Source organism: Salminus brasiliensis, chromosome 2 (assembly GCF_030463535.1).
Source record: "Salminus brasiliensis chromosome 2, fSalBra1.hap2, whole genome shotgun sequence".
NCBI classification, from domain to species: domain Eukaryota; kingdom Metazoa; phylum Chordata; class Actinopteri; order Characiformes; family Bryconidae; genus Salminus; species Salminus brasiliensis.
In genome coordinates, this window is record NC_132879.1 from 44,578,602 (window position 1) to 44,595,358 (window position 16,757).

The 16,757-nt window shown below is 38.7% G+C and overlaps 1 protein-coding gene across 1 annotated transcript in view; it reads right to left on the reverse strand.

The window, feature by feature from the left end:
• The window catches only part of col7a1l (collagen type VII alpha 1-like), an 89,828-nt gene that overhangs the window by 55,979 nt on the left and 17,092 nt on the right, over positions 1-16,757 (reverse strand). The window contains 17 exon segments of the mRNA XM_072672898.1: positions 2-145; positions 243-366; positions 2,055-2,194; positions 2,832-3,041; positions 3,275-3,421; positions 5,002-5,121; positions 5,477-5,623; positions 6,309-6,446; positions 9,014-9,163; positions 9,298-9,411; positions 11,708-11,866; positions 13,441-13,560; positions 13,730-13,876; positions 14,158-14,274; positions 14,844-14,999; positions 15,820-15,936; positions 16,101-16,230. Of these exon segments, the coding sequence (XP_072528999.1) occupies positions 2-145; positions 243-366; positions 2,055-2,194; positions 2,832-3,041; positions 3,275-3,421; positions 5,002-5,121; positions 5,477-5,623; positions 6,309-6,446; positions 9,014-9,163; positions 9,298-9,411; positions 11,708-11,866; positions 13,441-13,560; positions 13,730-13,876; positions 14,158-14,274; positions 14,844-14,999; positions 15,820-15,936; positions 16,101-16,230 (2,380 nt within the window).

The window sequence follows — 16,757 nt, forward strand, 5'->3', positions numbered from 1 at the left end:
CCCAGAATATGTGCTATCCTGGAGGGCGGCTCCACATCATCCTGGGCTCTCCCATCTGTCACCAGCACCAACACGTGAGGAACAGTCTGCCTCATACCTAGAGACTCCTGAAACAGCTCCCTCAGCACGTAGCTGATCCCTCGACCTATGTATGCAGACAACATTTAGATCCTTAAGGCTTCATTTACATAAATACCCATCTCCATATGTGTGGATTTGTGTGTGTTTGTGTATGTGCTTACCCGTTTTAGTGTTCCCTCCTCCATAGCGGACTTCTCTAAGGGCTCTCAGCACAGAGCTGCGGTCTTTGTGAGTGTTCAGGTTGAATTCTATCCTGGGCTGATCACTGTAGTGAACCACAGCTATCTAAAAAAAAAAAGAAAAAACACACTAGTAAAATAACAAAGACGTCCAGACCAATACAAGCAGCTGGTTCTAATACCACTTACCTTAATTTACCAATGCTTGGATCGGTCTTAATATTTAAGGCAGTAGATGAAGTGTTTCAACCAAAAAGCCTTCTTTGAAAGCTAACACCAAGGTAACCATTAAACAGACCATGGTCAAACCACGGTTTTCACATAAATTGCCCAAAATTGGTCAAACTTCTGTTCTAAAATCAGCTTTTTATTTACTATACCACCACGTTTCATCAACTAATGATATTTTAGATCAACTTATTCTGCAATGCTTAATTATTACAGACTTTTATTTTGTCTTGTTATACAAAAAATTACTAATCAGATGCTAGCAGATAAAAGGTACAGATCGCCAGGCAAAAAAAGGGTCTAAGCACTAAAGAGAACACAAGGCAAACATTCTTGCTATGTCAATGCAGGGCAAATTCTACTTCATACAGAAGAGGGTTCAGACAGGCTTAAATACACAGGACTCAATGTGACACAGGTGCAACCAGCCAATACTCAGGTGAGCCTGCTGTGTACTTATAACGCCCCTGGTGGAGAATCTATTGCCTGTTGTGAGTATTAATAGCGCCCCCTATTGGAAACATTTCAGCCTACTGTGTTAATTACACCCTGGTAGAGAATTTTCAACCTGTTGTGAGTACTTATAGTGCCCCCTGGTGGAACATCTTCACCCTGCTGTAATTGAGTGAGTCATCAAGTGAATAAGTGAGTGAGTGTACAAGCCAGGTTTGTGCTTCACAGCAAAAAAAAAAGATCTAAAATGCTGATCGCCTGATCACGCAAACTGCCTCTCATTAGTTGAGGGCGTGTGCATGGGTGGTGACCAAATGTTAGAGGTCTAACTGAGAGTTTGTAGTGACTAAACACAGTGAAACACAGTGTTAAACTAAATAACATACTTATCTGTGCACGGAAAGCAGTATTAGAAAAGGAACAAAAAACTAATGTACAGTGTCTTGCAAAAGCAGTCAACCTTAATAAGATTTGTCTGGATTACAAATAACACTGTTCCTGCCAGTATTTATATAGCAAATCAATATGTATTTTTAAAAAAGTTAAAATCAGTTAATGCAGATTATTTGCATATTCTCGATTGGACAGAGATCTGTACTTTGACTTGGCCACGCGTTGTCCTACTGAAGGTGAAATGTGTCTCAAGACTTAGCTCTTTAGCAGACTAAAGATGAATATTTTGCTGTATTGACCCTGCATTTAGTTTAAACAAAATCTCCTGTCCCCACTAAGTACAACTTTCCCACAACATGATGTAATCACCCTTATACTACAATGTTGGAATGTTTGTCGAGCCATGGGCGCGGCCAGGTTTGTGCCAGGTTTGTGCCATTATGTGTAAACTCCAGATCTGATTAAGATGTTTTAATACAAACCAGTTGTATGTAGAATATTGTTGGGACACCTTCAATCCAGCCTCAGTCACTGAACTCTGTAGCTCCTTCAAAGTGATTGTTGGCCTTTTGTAGCCTTTTGTAATCTTTTAAAATATCATGTTAAAACTCTAAATCTTAAAGTGTCATTTGTAATTCAGACTAATCTGATGATTTTTAAGGGTTCACAAAAACTGTACAAAAAAAGCTTAGTAAGAGCACTGTAATGGCATTCTCTTACCTGAGTGCCTTGAGGCCCAATTACTGGAAAATAAGTTACAATCCTGAAGAGGAAGTCCTTCAGCTTGCCAAAATTATTGGTGCCAATGCTCCAGGACTCATCCACCAGAAAAACAATATCTGCTTTCATCCTGCCACACACTGGGACACATGTACAGTCCACAATTACTAACAATTACTGTTATATTTTAGGCCTGCCACCTTAATTAGGAATGCAATAAAGGTCTGTTTATTTCTACTCAATTTTCATGTTATAGGCATTATCATATAAAAATAGGAAGTAGAAGTAACCCAGCTTCTAAACCAAGGGATGCAGTGTTTGGTTTTCTAAAAAAAAATGATCCAGCATTGATATTGGGCTGTGTGCAGTGTGGCCTGTCACCTGGTCTAAACATGTAACACAGCGTTACAGAATGCATATCTCAACCTAAGGAATTCACTGCCAAGAAGGGCCATGTTGTTTCTCTAATGGAAAGTAGGCTGGTTGGAAACAACAACTTTTCTAACATTTAATATTTAAATATGCTTAAAAAACTTCTCACATGCACACAAATTATAAATTAAAATTCATGAACACATTTAGCTGTGATCTGCTTTCTTATATTATATTTCTTATATTATAACCAGATTTTCATCATTCTGTATAGTTTGTCCAAAGTTATTTAACAAGTGTAGTATGTTAATGTCTGAATATATGCTAATAAATGTTATGTGGAAGGAGCCTGTCTTTTTCCTGTTAAACCCAGGAACACTAAACATTGAGTATCTACAAACATACCTGGCCCAGGTGGAGGAGTCTCTACAGAGAGTGTAGTCGTGTCTTTTGCTGTGGTGGTAAGCATGGTAAAGGCTTGTGCTATTTTAGTGATGGCCATGTCAGGTTTGCCAACAGGACTGAGAGTAGTAGTGGTCTTCCTAGCTCTAGAATTATGAGCTGGAACAGGGGCTAATGTGGCAGTCTGGACAGGAATGAGACGAGAAGCACCCACTGTAACAGAATCACACACATAAAACATGTTAGTGCAGTCAGATCACACAGAAATCACACAGGAATATGTGTACAGTAATAATACTACACATTAGTTAGTTCACCTAGAACTGAGATTTCACACATCTCATACATTTACATAGTCGAAGCACACACAGGCCTCAACTGCTGAACCACCTACAGTACAAAAAATTCATAAGTAACAAGTTTCTTCAGTATGTATAAGCTCTCACATATCCTTTTGGTGATGGTTGTGATAGGGCCCTCCACCTCTCCATAGAGTGGCCGAATGGTGAAGATGTACGTTCTTCCATACTGCAAATCTTTGATCTTATATGAGGTGAAACCAGGGCCCAGTATGTCAGTGGTACTCTCAAGCTCTGCAAGAGTCACACCACATGACAATGCTTACTTTGGGAGCTGAGAGTGAGATCACATGCAATGTACTTCAAATTGTTATCAGATAAATATGGAGAATGAAGGTGGTAAAGAGAAAAACGTGGGTCAATAAGACTTTACACTAGTAGTTTACACTGTGTGGACTGAACACACGTAACACCCTACCATATTTCCAGTCCTTTCTATAAGCCAGATTTGCAGCTTAAATGACACTATTCACACTACATTAGGACAAATGTTTAAATGTTTATATTTTATACTCTATTTAAAGACAGTATTCAATAAAAATATCAAAAGTGAAAGGCATTTGCACCACAGATCTTCCTAAAGCAAAATACAAACTGGCTGATTGCATCTTTGGAGGTAATTCCCCTACTCTATACAGCTTCAAATGTTCAACTTTAGGGCTGTATTTTTGTGTAGGCCACAGTCACAGCTTAGTGGTATAACGCTGGCATATTGTTAATTTGGTTGGGTGTACGATAATTGTTTCCCATTCACATCCAGCTGCTACTTTAGTGTCCAGAAATGATAGTGCCTGAGCTAACATAAGTGCAGTGGTGCAACAGGCCACGACATTTTAATTCTGCTCAGGCTGCGGTATTTTTGGACTCATTTTGGTCCAAAATTGCACTGCTCCCAGCACATTATAAATAGCCTACTTCACCCATTAAATAAATAAACAACTGAGAGAATTTGTTCTATGCTACCTGTAACAAAAAAGAACAAACAGCTTTTGTTTTGGCTACTAAATATGAATTGGAAAGTTGGACGTGTCAATATATATGGAACATCATATACACGACATGTCTAAAGGTATCCAGACAGTGTTCTATTTAATCAATTAAACTACTTTAAGCTGTATGCATTGCTGATACTGGTGCACACCTTCAGCTTGTATGATCTCTGTAGAAAAGCATTATCAATAGAATGAGACAATCTGGAGTAGATGCACATGAGCAGAAGACATCATGCGCAATGGCAAGAGGTCAAGGTAAAGGGGTATAATGCCCCCCCCCCCCCCCCCAGCACTGTCCTCTGAAGCAGTTGAACTGCATTCTTAAAAGTGATGGAGCTCCAGCGATCTTTGGGGTGAGTTAAATGGCGTTTGTGATCTAGAACAAACCATCTAACATCAGTATCCATCCTAAATACAGAATTAAATGCAACATACCATGCGAATTCCCTATTAACATCCTTTTTGTTTTAGAAGAAATGCTGCATAAGCAGGTTTCTGCAAACTTTTAGTGTAGGACATTTATTGTAATTAATAGAATAAACACGTTTTCAGTCAAAGCAAGTTAATATAATTAGTCAAAATAAGTGATAGAAATGATAGTCCTAGATACAATTGTACAATTAGGAAGAACAAATAAAAAGTTTTAATAATTACATCTTTGCCAGAGCTACAGTTTTGGTAACAAGTCTGGCATCACAACAGATGCTAAGCTCAATACAGTGGTGAAGAAATGTACTTATTTTCAGTTTCTATGAGAAAGAAGTTCCAGTGCAATATACTTTACAAGAGAACCAATTATGCCCCCATACTAATATGTCAGACCTGATATATGCCTCCAGGTGAGGAGGTATGCTGAAGCTCCTTTAACGCTGGTCCAGCTGAGTGTAGTGCTGTTATCAGTTGTGTTTAGAGCACTGAAGCCATTCACTTTAGGCAGGTCCACTGTAACATAAAACCACAGCAGACCAGGCAGTTAATCAGAGCATTTGTAGTAATGTAATATAATATAAATGCAATGCAAAGTTACTGTGGTTTATTAGATATTTTGTCAATGTCAAAACAAACAGAAACAACTGTATATCTGAAAAGCAAGAAGCACAAAGGAGAGATAATATACATAATCTACACAACAGCATATGTACTTGTATAATATATAAGTGAATAAATACACCAGCAAAAAACATGATTTTTACTTTACATTACCTGCAAGTATTTTGAAATAGTAAAGAGTTACAGTAATAAAACAGTTCTTTTTCCTAATGATGTGTGCGTGTGTGCTTGAATGGGATGGACTTACAAGTCCGTGCCGTCACCGTAGCAGAACTTCCCTCTCGTTCTCCCACCACTGATGTGACCTGAATCTTATAGGCAGTGCTGGCTTGCAGTCCAGTGATGGTGTATGAAGTGCTGGTTGAGGAAACCATTTCTCTTTCCTCTTCTCCGCCTAAGCAAATGAGAGACAGTAGTAAGCAATGGATACATCAAGAGACTCAGTAGAATAAGCTAATGACACAATACATCACCCTACTACAACCAGCAATTAGTGCTACAGCAATTGTTTTATTCATTTGGTGTTTTGGACTACATTCACTCTTATGCAAAAAGAAAGTTAATCTTTTGGACAGGTATTATCACTCGGTAGTCATTTAAGAGAGACTGCAAAGATTTTTTGTTCTGATACTGATACCCAAACTTTGCATAGTGATCAATACAATACTATACTACTGCAAAATTTATAAACCATATGTTTCACCATGTGGAAGAGACTTATATTACTTACATTGTATAACAACAAAACATCCATCTTATATGTACTGACTTGCTATTTATGTGTCACCAAAATAATAATCAGTTGTTAATCAAAACATGTACAGGCACAGCATTAAAAAAAAGGATTCAAACTTAAAACAAACACACAAACAGTAATCAATCATATATTTTTCAAAGTTAATGTAAACTATAATTCAAAATAAAATCTAGCAGCAGGACTACAACCAGTAATCAAAAATTCTAAAATTGTACATTTTTGTAAAAAACAAAGGCAATACAAAATGAAACGTAGCAGTTAAAAATGAGAAAAGGTTTGTTAATTAGTATGTTATAAAATATGTTATAGTCTTTGCATTCACCATGAAAAGGGTTCCAGGTGACTTTGTAGCCAGTAACCCCAGATGTTTTCCTCCAGGATAAGGTCAGAGAGCTGACCCCAATGTCAACTACTTTCACTTCTCTCACTGTCTCAATCTGCTCTGAATCACTTAAGGAAGCTGCCAAAGGAAAAAATTTACAAATTTATTATTTCCACAGATAATGGAACAAATATTTTGAAACAAAAGTAGAAATGAGTTGTGCTTATTGTAAAGAATTGTACACTAACACCAGTCAGGAATTCAATTTTTTTAGCATAGCAATCTAAAAACAACGACAACAACACTGTGCTGTAACAGTGCAGGTCATTAAATTTAAAGCTACAGCACTTAGCAGATGCTCTTTTCCAGAGCGACCAACAAAAGTGCTTTGGCATTCACTCAGAATATCCAAAGCTAGTGTTGAAAAACCTCGATACTTTTGAGTTCTGATTCTAACAGAAATAAGCCCCACAATAACCCTAGTGCAACAACTGCAGTGCAAGCAACAATTCCTAGTGCTATAGGTGCTTTAATAGTTACTGTGTTATGAACTGCTCTTGAAAGAGGTGGGTCTCCAAAACATCAAGTAGGTCTAGTGGGGTGTCCCCAGTATGCAGTGATCAGTGCCTAGCAAGAGTGGTTAAAGGAAGGACTACAGGGTCATGGGTGTCCAATGCTGATTGATGTGATCCTTGGAGGCCCCACCTTACAGCTTACAGGACTTAAAGGATCTGCTGTTAAAGTCTTGGTGCCAGATATGTACCACAGGGCACCTGCAGACATAGGCCACGCAAGGGGGGAAGAGTTAGGATGATTCTAATGGCCTGTGACTGATGGGGGCCCTAAAAATGTATTGATTGGGATAGTATTGTGGGGCTCAGTGTAATATATATCCTTGGCAGTGCCCCTGCCTGCAGAGCTCTTGTAAAGTCCATGTCTTGGCAGATAGGAGCTGTTAGTAGCACGATCTGCCTAATATTAGGCAGTTGGTTTTAATGTTATTGCTGACCTGTGTATAGCAAAGCTGCTACTACCCTGTATGCTAATTACAGTTCATAACCAGTTTCTTTATTTAACATCTAAAAGTGTTTGTTAGTAGTCATTCACTAGGCTGCACTAGGATGTTTGGTCACATCTCTATTAACAGAAGGTATAACGTGTACTGTTAAAAATGGTGCCCTCTTTATTGGAGAATGAAACAGATTTAGTTTAGCCTTAAATAGTAGGTGTCTGCTGCTTTTCACAGTGTGCTGCCCCGAAAAAAGTAGACACTTCAGCATAGGATGAGATGATAACAGTCATGCTGACAGCAGTCACACAAACACACATGCGCAGGCACAAGAGCACACACAAACACACACTGGGAACCAAACTTAAAACACATGCTGCCTTAGACAGCTGCAGCTTGAACTTCGGCACTAAAAATACAGGAGCTGTCAATCAATCAGCTGATATCAGCCATTTCTGTGGGAACAACAGGCGGAACTTGTCCTAGACCTTTCTGTCTGTGCCTGAAACCCACAATTAAACGATCAGACCATTTCCTCTTATGGGTTTGTTAAGTAAGAGCTGTCACTAAGTCATTCATCGCGCTCTGATGCGCACAGACTGACATGCAACCTGAATAGCGGAGGAGAACACCACCCAGCATGGAGTGCCCAGTCAATCAGGGTCCCTGGACATGATCAGTAACTTGATTTCTAGTTGTATTTCTAGCATTTTTCTAATTGTTCTGGCACTGCATATTTTTGTAGGCTCTAGTTTGGATCTATATCAGGTTTTTAGACACTCAGTCCATCATCATATGGTATGAGCTGCTGTCATGCAGACACAGCAAGCTGTGGCAAAGCACATGAACGCAATACACTGCAGTCTAGTGTTGAGATGTCAAAATAAAGGTAATGGAGAAAAGAGTAAGTGCCTTCAAACTGATTTTGCATTCACGCATTGACCACTTTAACAAATATGGAGAAATGTACTGAAATACGTGCATATTCATTGTTGCTTCCGACAGTAAGGGTATTACAGGAGTCTGTCCTGCTTTTGTAGGAGTGATGTTCTGGTAATGTTTGTTATCACAGCTGAATATAGGCTTTTCACATTTCCATGTTTAAATACATGATCCAATTGAATTGATACATGATATTTAGCTGGGAAAACATTTTCACATTTATTTAATTGTATTTATCAGTGTGTATCAGGTGATGTATCAGTTAAATCAAAGTTTGGGTTTTGGGATTGTTCCTTCAAAAAGTTTCCATGATGTTAGTGTTTGTTTTACTGGGAACGTTGTGTGAGAAATGTTCTCATTACGTTATAATACAAACCATCATTACGTTTTCAGAACGTTCCTGGAATGTTACATTTCTGTTATGTTAGCTGTTGGAGTTGAGGGGCTCAATGTAATATATTTTCTATGGGGCACAAAATCCTTGGCAGTGCCCCTGCCTGCAGAACTCTTGTAAAGTCCATGTCTTGACATATAGGAGCTGTTTTAGTGGCACAATCTGCCTAATATAATCATATTGACCAGTGTCAGCTATAACATTAAAAAAACATATTACTATAAGTCTCAGCTAATGGGGTTATCCTCATTCATTGTAATGCTCTTTTATCAGCCACACCTATCTTTCTATCTCTTGCTCTCGTTTTCTAAGCAGAACAATTTCACAATTACATCACCTGTTTCTGAGGCTTGTCAGTACCTGTCTTTTGTGAGAGAGAGATTTCAGGCCCATCCGTATTGCCAAAGAGGGCATGGATGCTGATGGAGTAAAGCGTGTTGGGCCGGAGCCGAGTGATGCTGTGCTGTAAAACACTGCGGTCCAGATAGTAGTTTTGTGGACTTTTGCCCTCTGAGAGAGAAAACAAAAAGTCAAGCAAGCAAGCAAGCAGGTGCTACCAGTCTTCAAGCAAGTTTCACATGGTTTTGTTTTGGTGAAAAATGTATGTGCACTCTAAAGATGCAGGTTGGTCGGTTAAGGCTTACCTGAGCTCCAGATGAGTTTGTACTCAGTGGCTCCTACAATGGGGCTCCACTCCACATTGATAGATGAACTGGTGTAGGATATCACCTTGAAATTAGACACATAGCCGAGGGGAGCTGGGGACAGTCAAAGTGCAGCAGAATAAGGTCAAGCTGTGCTGATACTAAATTACCTGCATAGTATACTCTGTTCGTACTTATTGCGTTATTGGTTTTTGCAGCAGTAAAATCATGGAAAAGTGCAAAACATAAATAAGCACTCTGAGCAAACACAATGTTCACAATTACTGTTTGCAGTAGGCATGTCAAAGCTCCAGTGGATGTCTGTGGGTGTATTGCAGTGACAAATCATGGATTTTTACTGTAATCAAATATTTTGGTTGAACACTGCCAGTCAAAAAGATTTGTTTAGATGATCTGATGGAAAGAATTTATCTCTTCTTTTTTGGCAGAGACCCTCAAACATCTTGTTGATATGCCAGCAAGAAAATGCAATACGTTGCACAGTTGTGTGAAAAAGTGTGGAGAATCAAACTATATAGCTATATAGAGAGTTAAAGTTGAGTTTTACTTTAGTTTTGATTGAGTTTCAGGGGTTTTTTTTGTTTGTTTTTTTACTAGAAACCTCTGCAGTGCTAGTGAGTACAGATGTCCTGATCCGATGCAGTGACTAGGGATTGAGTAAATAGATTGGGTATCGGCTTTTGGTTTTGATCTCCTTCAAACTTCTGATTTTTTCAAAAATTACCCTAGACATTATTTCGGTGAGCAAAACAAAATAGAACTTCATTTTAACTGATAAGTCTGGCGACATTACCAGACAGCAGCCAAGTTGGCTTCTAATTCTAACTCTCCATTCCTCCGTAAATAGTGCTACAGTTACATTGTGTACATTTCAACAGCAGAACAGAAAAACTTCAGCTTAGAGTTATCTCAAAGCCTCACTGTAAAGGTGACGCAGCAAACACACGGCACACAGAGCAGCAGTAAAAAAAAAGTTAGTTAATATGTCAGAAGAAGATGATTTAAAGCACTCTTCCATAAAACATTGTAAACTGTTACTGTTGTCTTTCTAAACTACTTCTTTTACAGGGCCTTCACCAGTCTATTCATCCCCCTAAATCCCATAAACTGTCTCTGTTCCCAGTACTGCAATACCTGGCTCTCCACTACCCTGCTGCCCACTGCTATGCTGTCCTGCTCTGGATCTTCACATTGGTTCTTTTCTTGTCTCACTGCATAGCTGTGCATATGACTGTTTACCTGCATGTACTTTCAAATTTCAGCCACATTTGCTTGATGTCACATTTATGGCTTGATGTCACATTTGCCACAGCTCTTAATTCACTAACTGTTTTCCTTTACATTTTTATTCTTGTTGGTCTGTTATTTGTTCTGCTATCTGGTGTCGACAAGAGGAGGATGGGTTCCCCTTTTTAATTTGGTTTAGGTTCCTCTCAAGATTTCTTCCTTTCGATCTCAGGGAGTTCTCCATGTCACTGTTGCCCTTGGCAAACAAGGCTGTAAAGCTGTTTTGTGACAACATTGGTTGTGAAACACGCTATAGAAATAAATCTGAATTGAACTGAATTGAATTAAATGGGACATTCATAATCATTCATAACCATTCATAACTAAGCATATATATTTGCTACGTGATTTTCCTGCATAGTTGTAAAGGAACTGGGAGCTGAAGTTTACTGATCTTTTACTATTGTGTAGTAGCACATCTCACCTAAGACTCAAATCAGATCGGGGCTGAAACACCTTGGTCAGTTTTATAACAAACAAAAAAATATTACACACTGTCTAGACTGACAAAAATGTAATGTATCAAAAGAAGAGACAGTTTTGTTGACATTCTCGTCTCTCTATGTCGTGCTCAGTCACGACAAGCAGAAAGTGAAGCACTTCTAAACTATTACTCATTAAACTGAAAACATGAAAACTGTGTTGCAGTGAATATAAGAGTAGTGCTAGTTCTCGTATTAGTTGATCTCTATGATCTTTGCTCTGGAAAGATTGTGTGGGCAGCAAATTCTTTTGATTATATTTAAGAAGACGCAGTGTTCTCTCCCTGTGAGAGCAGACTTGCATTAAGACTAGGTGAAGACCTAAAAAATACTGACAGACCATGACAATCAGTTTTTCGTTTTCTTACCATTTGACTTGTGGTAGGTATCTTTGGCCATTACCAAAAGCAACATCTGAATAATTCTTTTTGACTGTCAGTGTATCCTGCAGAACGCATTGCAGTAGCACTGTCCAGCAATATAATCTTACAATGAGTACAAGGGAAAGTGTTCAAAAAGGAGACTGTGTAGAAAACAGGAGTGAAGCATTAAACAGGCAATCCCAGAACAAGCTGTGCTAATTTCTTCAATGGGCAGCATATGTGTGCATGAGTGCTTACAGGTCCTGAAAGTAGCAGTGATGCCGGGTCCCACCACAGAGCCAAAAAGTACATAGAGGGAGATCACATACTCTGTGTCATAGACAAGATTTTTCAATACAAACTCCGTGGTGCTGCCGTTCAGAGCCAGCTGCCTGGGACGATCTCTTCCAACAAATTCTACATGGGTACATAAATGCACACACACACACACACACACACAAAACACACATACACTGGGTTATACAAACTATCATCATCACCTTGTTGATACTGTTGCTATTTTTAATATTTCCCTTTCTGGGTACCTCAAATAGGCATGGAACAGAGGGATGAGTTAAGAGGGATAAGGGGGATATGACATGAAAGCAACTTCAAGTATGGGCATAATTATACCCAAATGTAAAGTGATGTGAGGTGATCCTGACTCTCTGGAATCTCTGATCTTTCATCTTGATCAATCCCCTCAAACTCCTCCTCTCTCTCTGAAGCGAGAGGTCCTTATTTAAACTTATTTTTATGCCAGGCCCATATGTGTGAGTCACCGTGTTTCCCCTTCTTTACAGCATGTCCGCAGGTTGCTCATTATGTGTGGAGGCTAAAAGCGCAAACGCTGACAGACGCAAGGGATGCCGGAGCCTTCTTCAAAGCCTCTGTTTTCATTGGGGTTTCAGAGGTGACAACAAAATCATACTGTAGTTTCCCTACTGTGGCATCTGTGAATGCAGCCCCCCACACACACATCTACAAGCTCTTCAGCACGTAGCTTATTGACGAAGACTGAGCCCAGCAACACCTCAACACCAGCATCACATATCAGAGGAAGAAAAAATAATTACCAAAAGAAAGGACAGAAAAGAAAGTTAGGAAGAGAGGAAGAAGAGCAAACCGAGGCTAAATGTAAGTGCATAGTAGAGGTGGGCGCAATAACAGCATGCTGTTATCGTCAGTGATTGCAGTGAATGAGGATGGATTTTCAGAATGAGGCTACATATATAGCCTTCAATATGCAAATTAAATTAAAAAAGAGCAATACTATCAAAAAGTATGATTATAACTGCTTTTTATGTAACATTTCACACACTGTGCTGCACAATCCAAATAAACTATGCTCTTAATGAACATAATCAGTGTTCGGTTTTCTACAAGTACTAACTTGATCCTCAATAAGCATCTCGTGATGTAATCACGATATGATTTTTTTTTTGCATTTCTTCCCATCAAACTGACCCATGGCAAACATCATAATAATATACCATGGATAAGCGTCACATTTAAACCAGTTATAGAGAGCCTATAAAACAACAATGTATTATAGCTGCATAAACTACATAGTAACAGATTCATTTACAACTTACATATACAACAATATATGTATAACGACTAACAACATGACATCACACAGTATGTGTGGTATTTCAGGAAGGATTTGTTTGAGCTCAGTAATGCGGGGATAATTAAAGCTGTAAACTGGCTATGAAATCTCATGGTATGTTCCATGGTATGTTCCCACCTTTGTTCTCACCACACACACTCAGTTCTGAGTGCTGCTTAGGTGCTGCACTGTCCTGTCTATTCATCGTATTTACGACACATATGCACATATGCGCTGTATGTGGTCATGCGTAGTGTTGTGTTGTGTTTTCTGTTGCATCATGGTGCTGGAGGGATGTTCTTTCACTTCATACTTAAACATGGTTTAAACAACAATAAAACCTCTTGAATTAGGACTTGAGATAAGAGGTGTGTATTACCTGCTGTTGGACCCCAGGCCAGCCTGTATCCAGTGGCTCCAGACACAGCGTTCCAGGAGGTTACAGCACTGCTGGTGCTCACAGCAGTGGCCTTCAAGGTCTGCACAGCACTGCTGTCCACTAAGAGAAAATGTAATAGGAAGAAACCCAAAGAAAGACACCCAAGACACAGGTTTCTTTTTGTGTAATCTCACTGTCTTTCTCCATTAGAAATCTATCTAATATTGTAGTGATTGCTTTGTATTCTTAACAAGTGAAGCTATGAAGTTAGTTCTCTTATCTGACTTACATGTCTTTGCCTTGACGGAGGTGATGGGCCCTTCGATGTCCACAAATATAGGGTTGATGGAGATAGTGTACTCTGTTCCATGATGAAGCCCCTGCACCATGTAGAAGTTATAGTTCTCTCCCAGGTTAACACTCTCTACGTGGCCCTCTGGAAAGACACATGAAGAAGCCATAAGCTTTTATGTGCAAGAACATTGATTTTTCCTAAAATCCAAATCCAAATGTGTGTTTTCATTTACATTCCAAAACAATGTAAATACTTACATTAGGGAATACTTAAATTATTCATATCCACAGAATAATAATGAGCTTCTCCCCTTTGCTATGCTAAAGACTATGCTATATCAGTGTTATGCAGATCAGAAAGCTGGTTTATTCTAGAGCAGTAAATCGGGCTATTCTATCTGTCTGGTGTTTGTAACCCAGTACCTGAAGAGGCCCAAGTGATTCGGTACCCTGACGCTCCTCTGACTGAGAGCCAGCGGGCCTGCACTGTGTCCGTAGTGGCATTCTGCACCAGCAGCTGCTGAACAGGGACCAGTTTCACTGCAACACACAGAGGACAACAGTGCTGGACAATTGTGAAACAATCCACATTCAAAAGAATATGAAGAAAAATAAACAATGATAGTTGCAACATTAACTAAAGAGTGATAAGGATTTATGTGAAAAAATGTTACATTGCCACCTAGTGGTGAAATGCCCATTGTGCATATTTAAACTACCATCATCACAGATCATTCCAAGATATTAAACACTAACAGAGAGAAACGAGGTACTCCACCTTCCTCATCCCTTCATATTTGGTATGGCAGGGTAACATACAATACTCTGCCATACCAAATATGAAGGGATGAGGAAGGTGGAGTACCTCGTTTCTCTCTGTTAGTGTTGAATATCTTGGAATGATCTGTGATGATGGTAGTTTAAATATGCTACATCATTACTACAATGTATGACATGTTTGGATGTTTTTCACACTTTTGTTGTCTTATATTATGAATAAATCATCTGAGATCAATAGGATGATTTGCCTATGGGCTGTAATATTTACTTAAGCTACATGCTTTCGATGAGGCAGGATGAATATATGGATGAGGACAGAAATTTCTTACACGTTCTTCCAACAACAGACACAGGTTCACTGGGTCCCTCAGGGTATATGGCATAGATGCTGACTGTGTATGTCTTATCTTCTTCCAAACTGTCAATCACGTGAGAAGAGGCGTCGCCCTGCAGCACCTGCTCGTAGGTGAGCCCGGGTCTGTCAGCTGTGGTTATAAAATAACAGGACTCAGAAACCAGATACATAACAAACACAGTGGCCAAAACCATTAATCAGTTTCCATCATGAATCATGAATACATTATGAACACATAAAATGTTTCTATATATACACTACAGGTCAAAAGTTTTCAAAAGGTCACATTTTTATGTAGTCTACTGGTAGTGTTCATTTGCGTGGTCAAGTCAGCTTTTCGTGTTTTACCATCTTAGGAATGACTTTCTTACTGCAGCTCCAAGGCTCCTCTTCACAGCTGAAACTAAGACTTGGCCCAGCGTTAAGCTTTGCTACAAGGTGTTGTCAGGTGAACCATCTATCGGTTCACCTGAACCGTCTAACTGTCTTTTGATGTTATAGATTTAAATCTCTCAGACCTCTTCAGTTTTCTCTGTTTTCAAAGAACCTATATTTTTATACATTATAATAGCATTCTGAAAGTGCAATGTTGTCTAAATACTGTAGTAGAGAGAGCAGGAACACAGTCCGGGCAGTTCCAACACTGCCTTAATACACACAAAAGCTTTTTTTATTTTATTATATATATATATATTATTTTTATTTTTATTTATTTATTTATTTATTTATTTTTTAAAGCATAGATGTAAGTTACTTTTGTGCCATTTTGTGCCAGACTTTGTACCATTTCAGATCATTTACTGGATATTTTAACACTGGACCAGCTCTCAGTTTTAACTGAGAAGTCTTATAGCTGCAGATTTGACAGGTTGTGTGACCAGTAGTGTGTATATTCATTTTGTGGAATCACCTACAGACGTATAGAGAAATATAGAAAAGGTGCTGCTCACATCTTGGGATGTAGATTTTGTAAGTGTTGACTAGACCAAGTGGAGAAGTCCAGCCCAGACGCAAAGAGAACAGGCCTTCCTCAATTATGCGGAAGTTTGCTACTGGTGGCACAGGAGCTAGATAGAACAAAACAGTCAAGCAGTTTGCATCACTTAACAAAGGGAGGTCTAAATTCTAGACCATTGTGTGAGAACAGAACTGCCCACACTGTCCATCAAACACATGTGAGAAGGTCATACATTTAACCAGTGCATCATACGTTTTTATGTGTGACACTTACTGGTCTCTGTGAGGATAGTTGAGAATTCTCCAATACGTCCAAGGTAAATTGCATAAACAGTGAGTGAATACTCAGTCTTAGGAGTCAACCCTGTTACCCTCGTACTTCCAACATCTCCCTTCAGGTCAACCTGGAACAAATTGGGAAGATTATGAACACACTTATTTATGTGGGGCTGTCAATTAATTGATTTAACTTGGTTAATCGAAAAGAAAAATAATATTAAATTGTCTAATTTTAAGAAGAATTAAATTAAATTTTTTCAGTGAATCTGTAATGATAAGAGGAACGTTTGTTTGATTATTTTGCACATGTAAATCTTGGAAAATGTAGTGTGTTTTTTTTTCATTTTTTAAATAAATATTTTTAAATGTTTTTGACTTTGTTGTCTTCCTAAAGATTTAATATTCTAGTCTATTCATGGATATTTATTGCTAAGTCTTTTCATTGTCTAAAAAAACAAATTTTTGGATTACTGTGGCTCAAAAGTGACAGTGATGCTGAAAAGTAAAAAGTGATGTGTCAGAGAGACAGCACTTAGTAGTGCCTAAAGCAAACTGTCCACAGCATGAATGAATGAATAAATGAAGCTGAAACAGAGGGCCATTTATGATACCAACAGATAAATAAAACCCACCAAAAAATGAAAAATGTTAC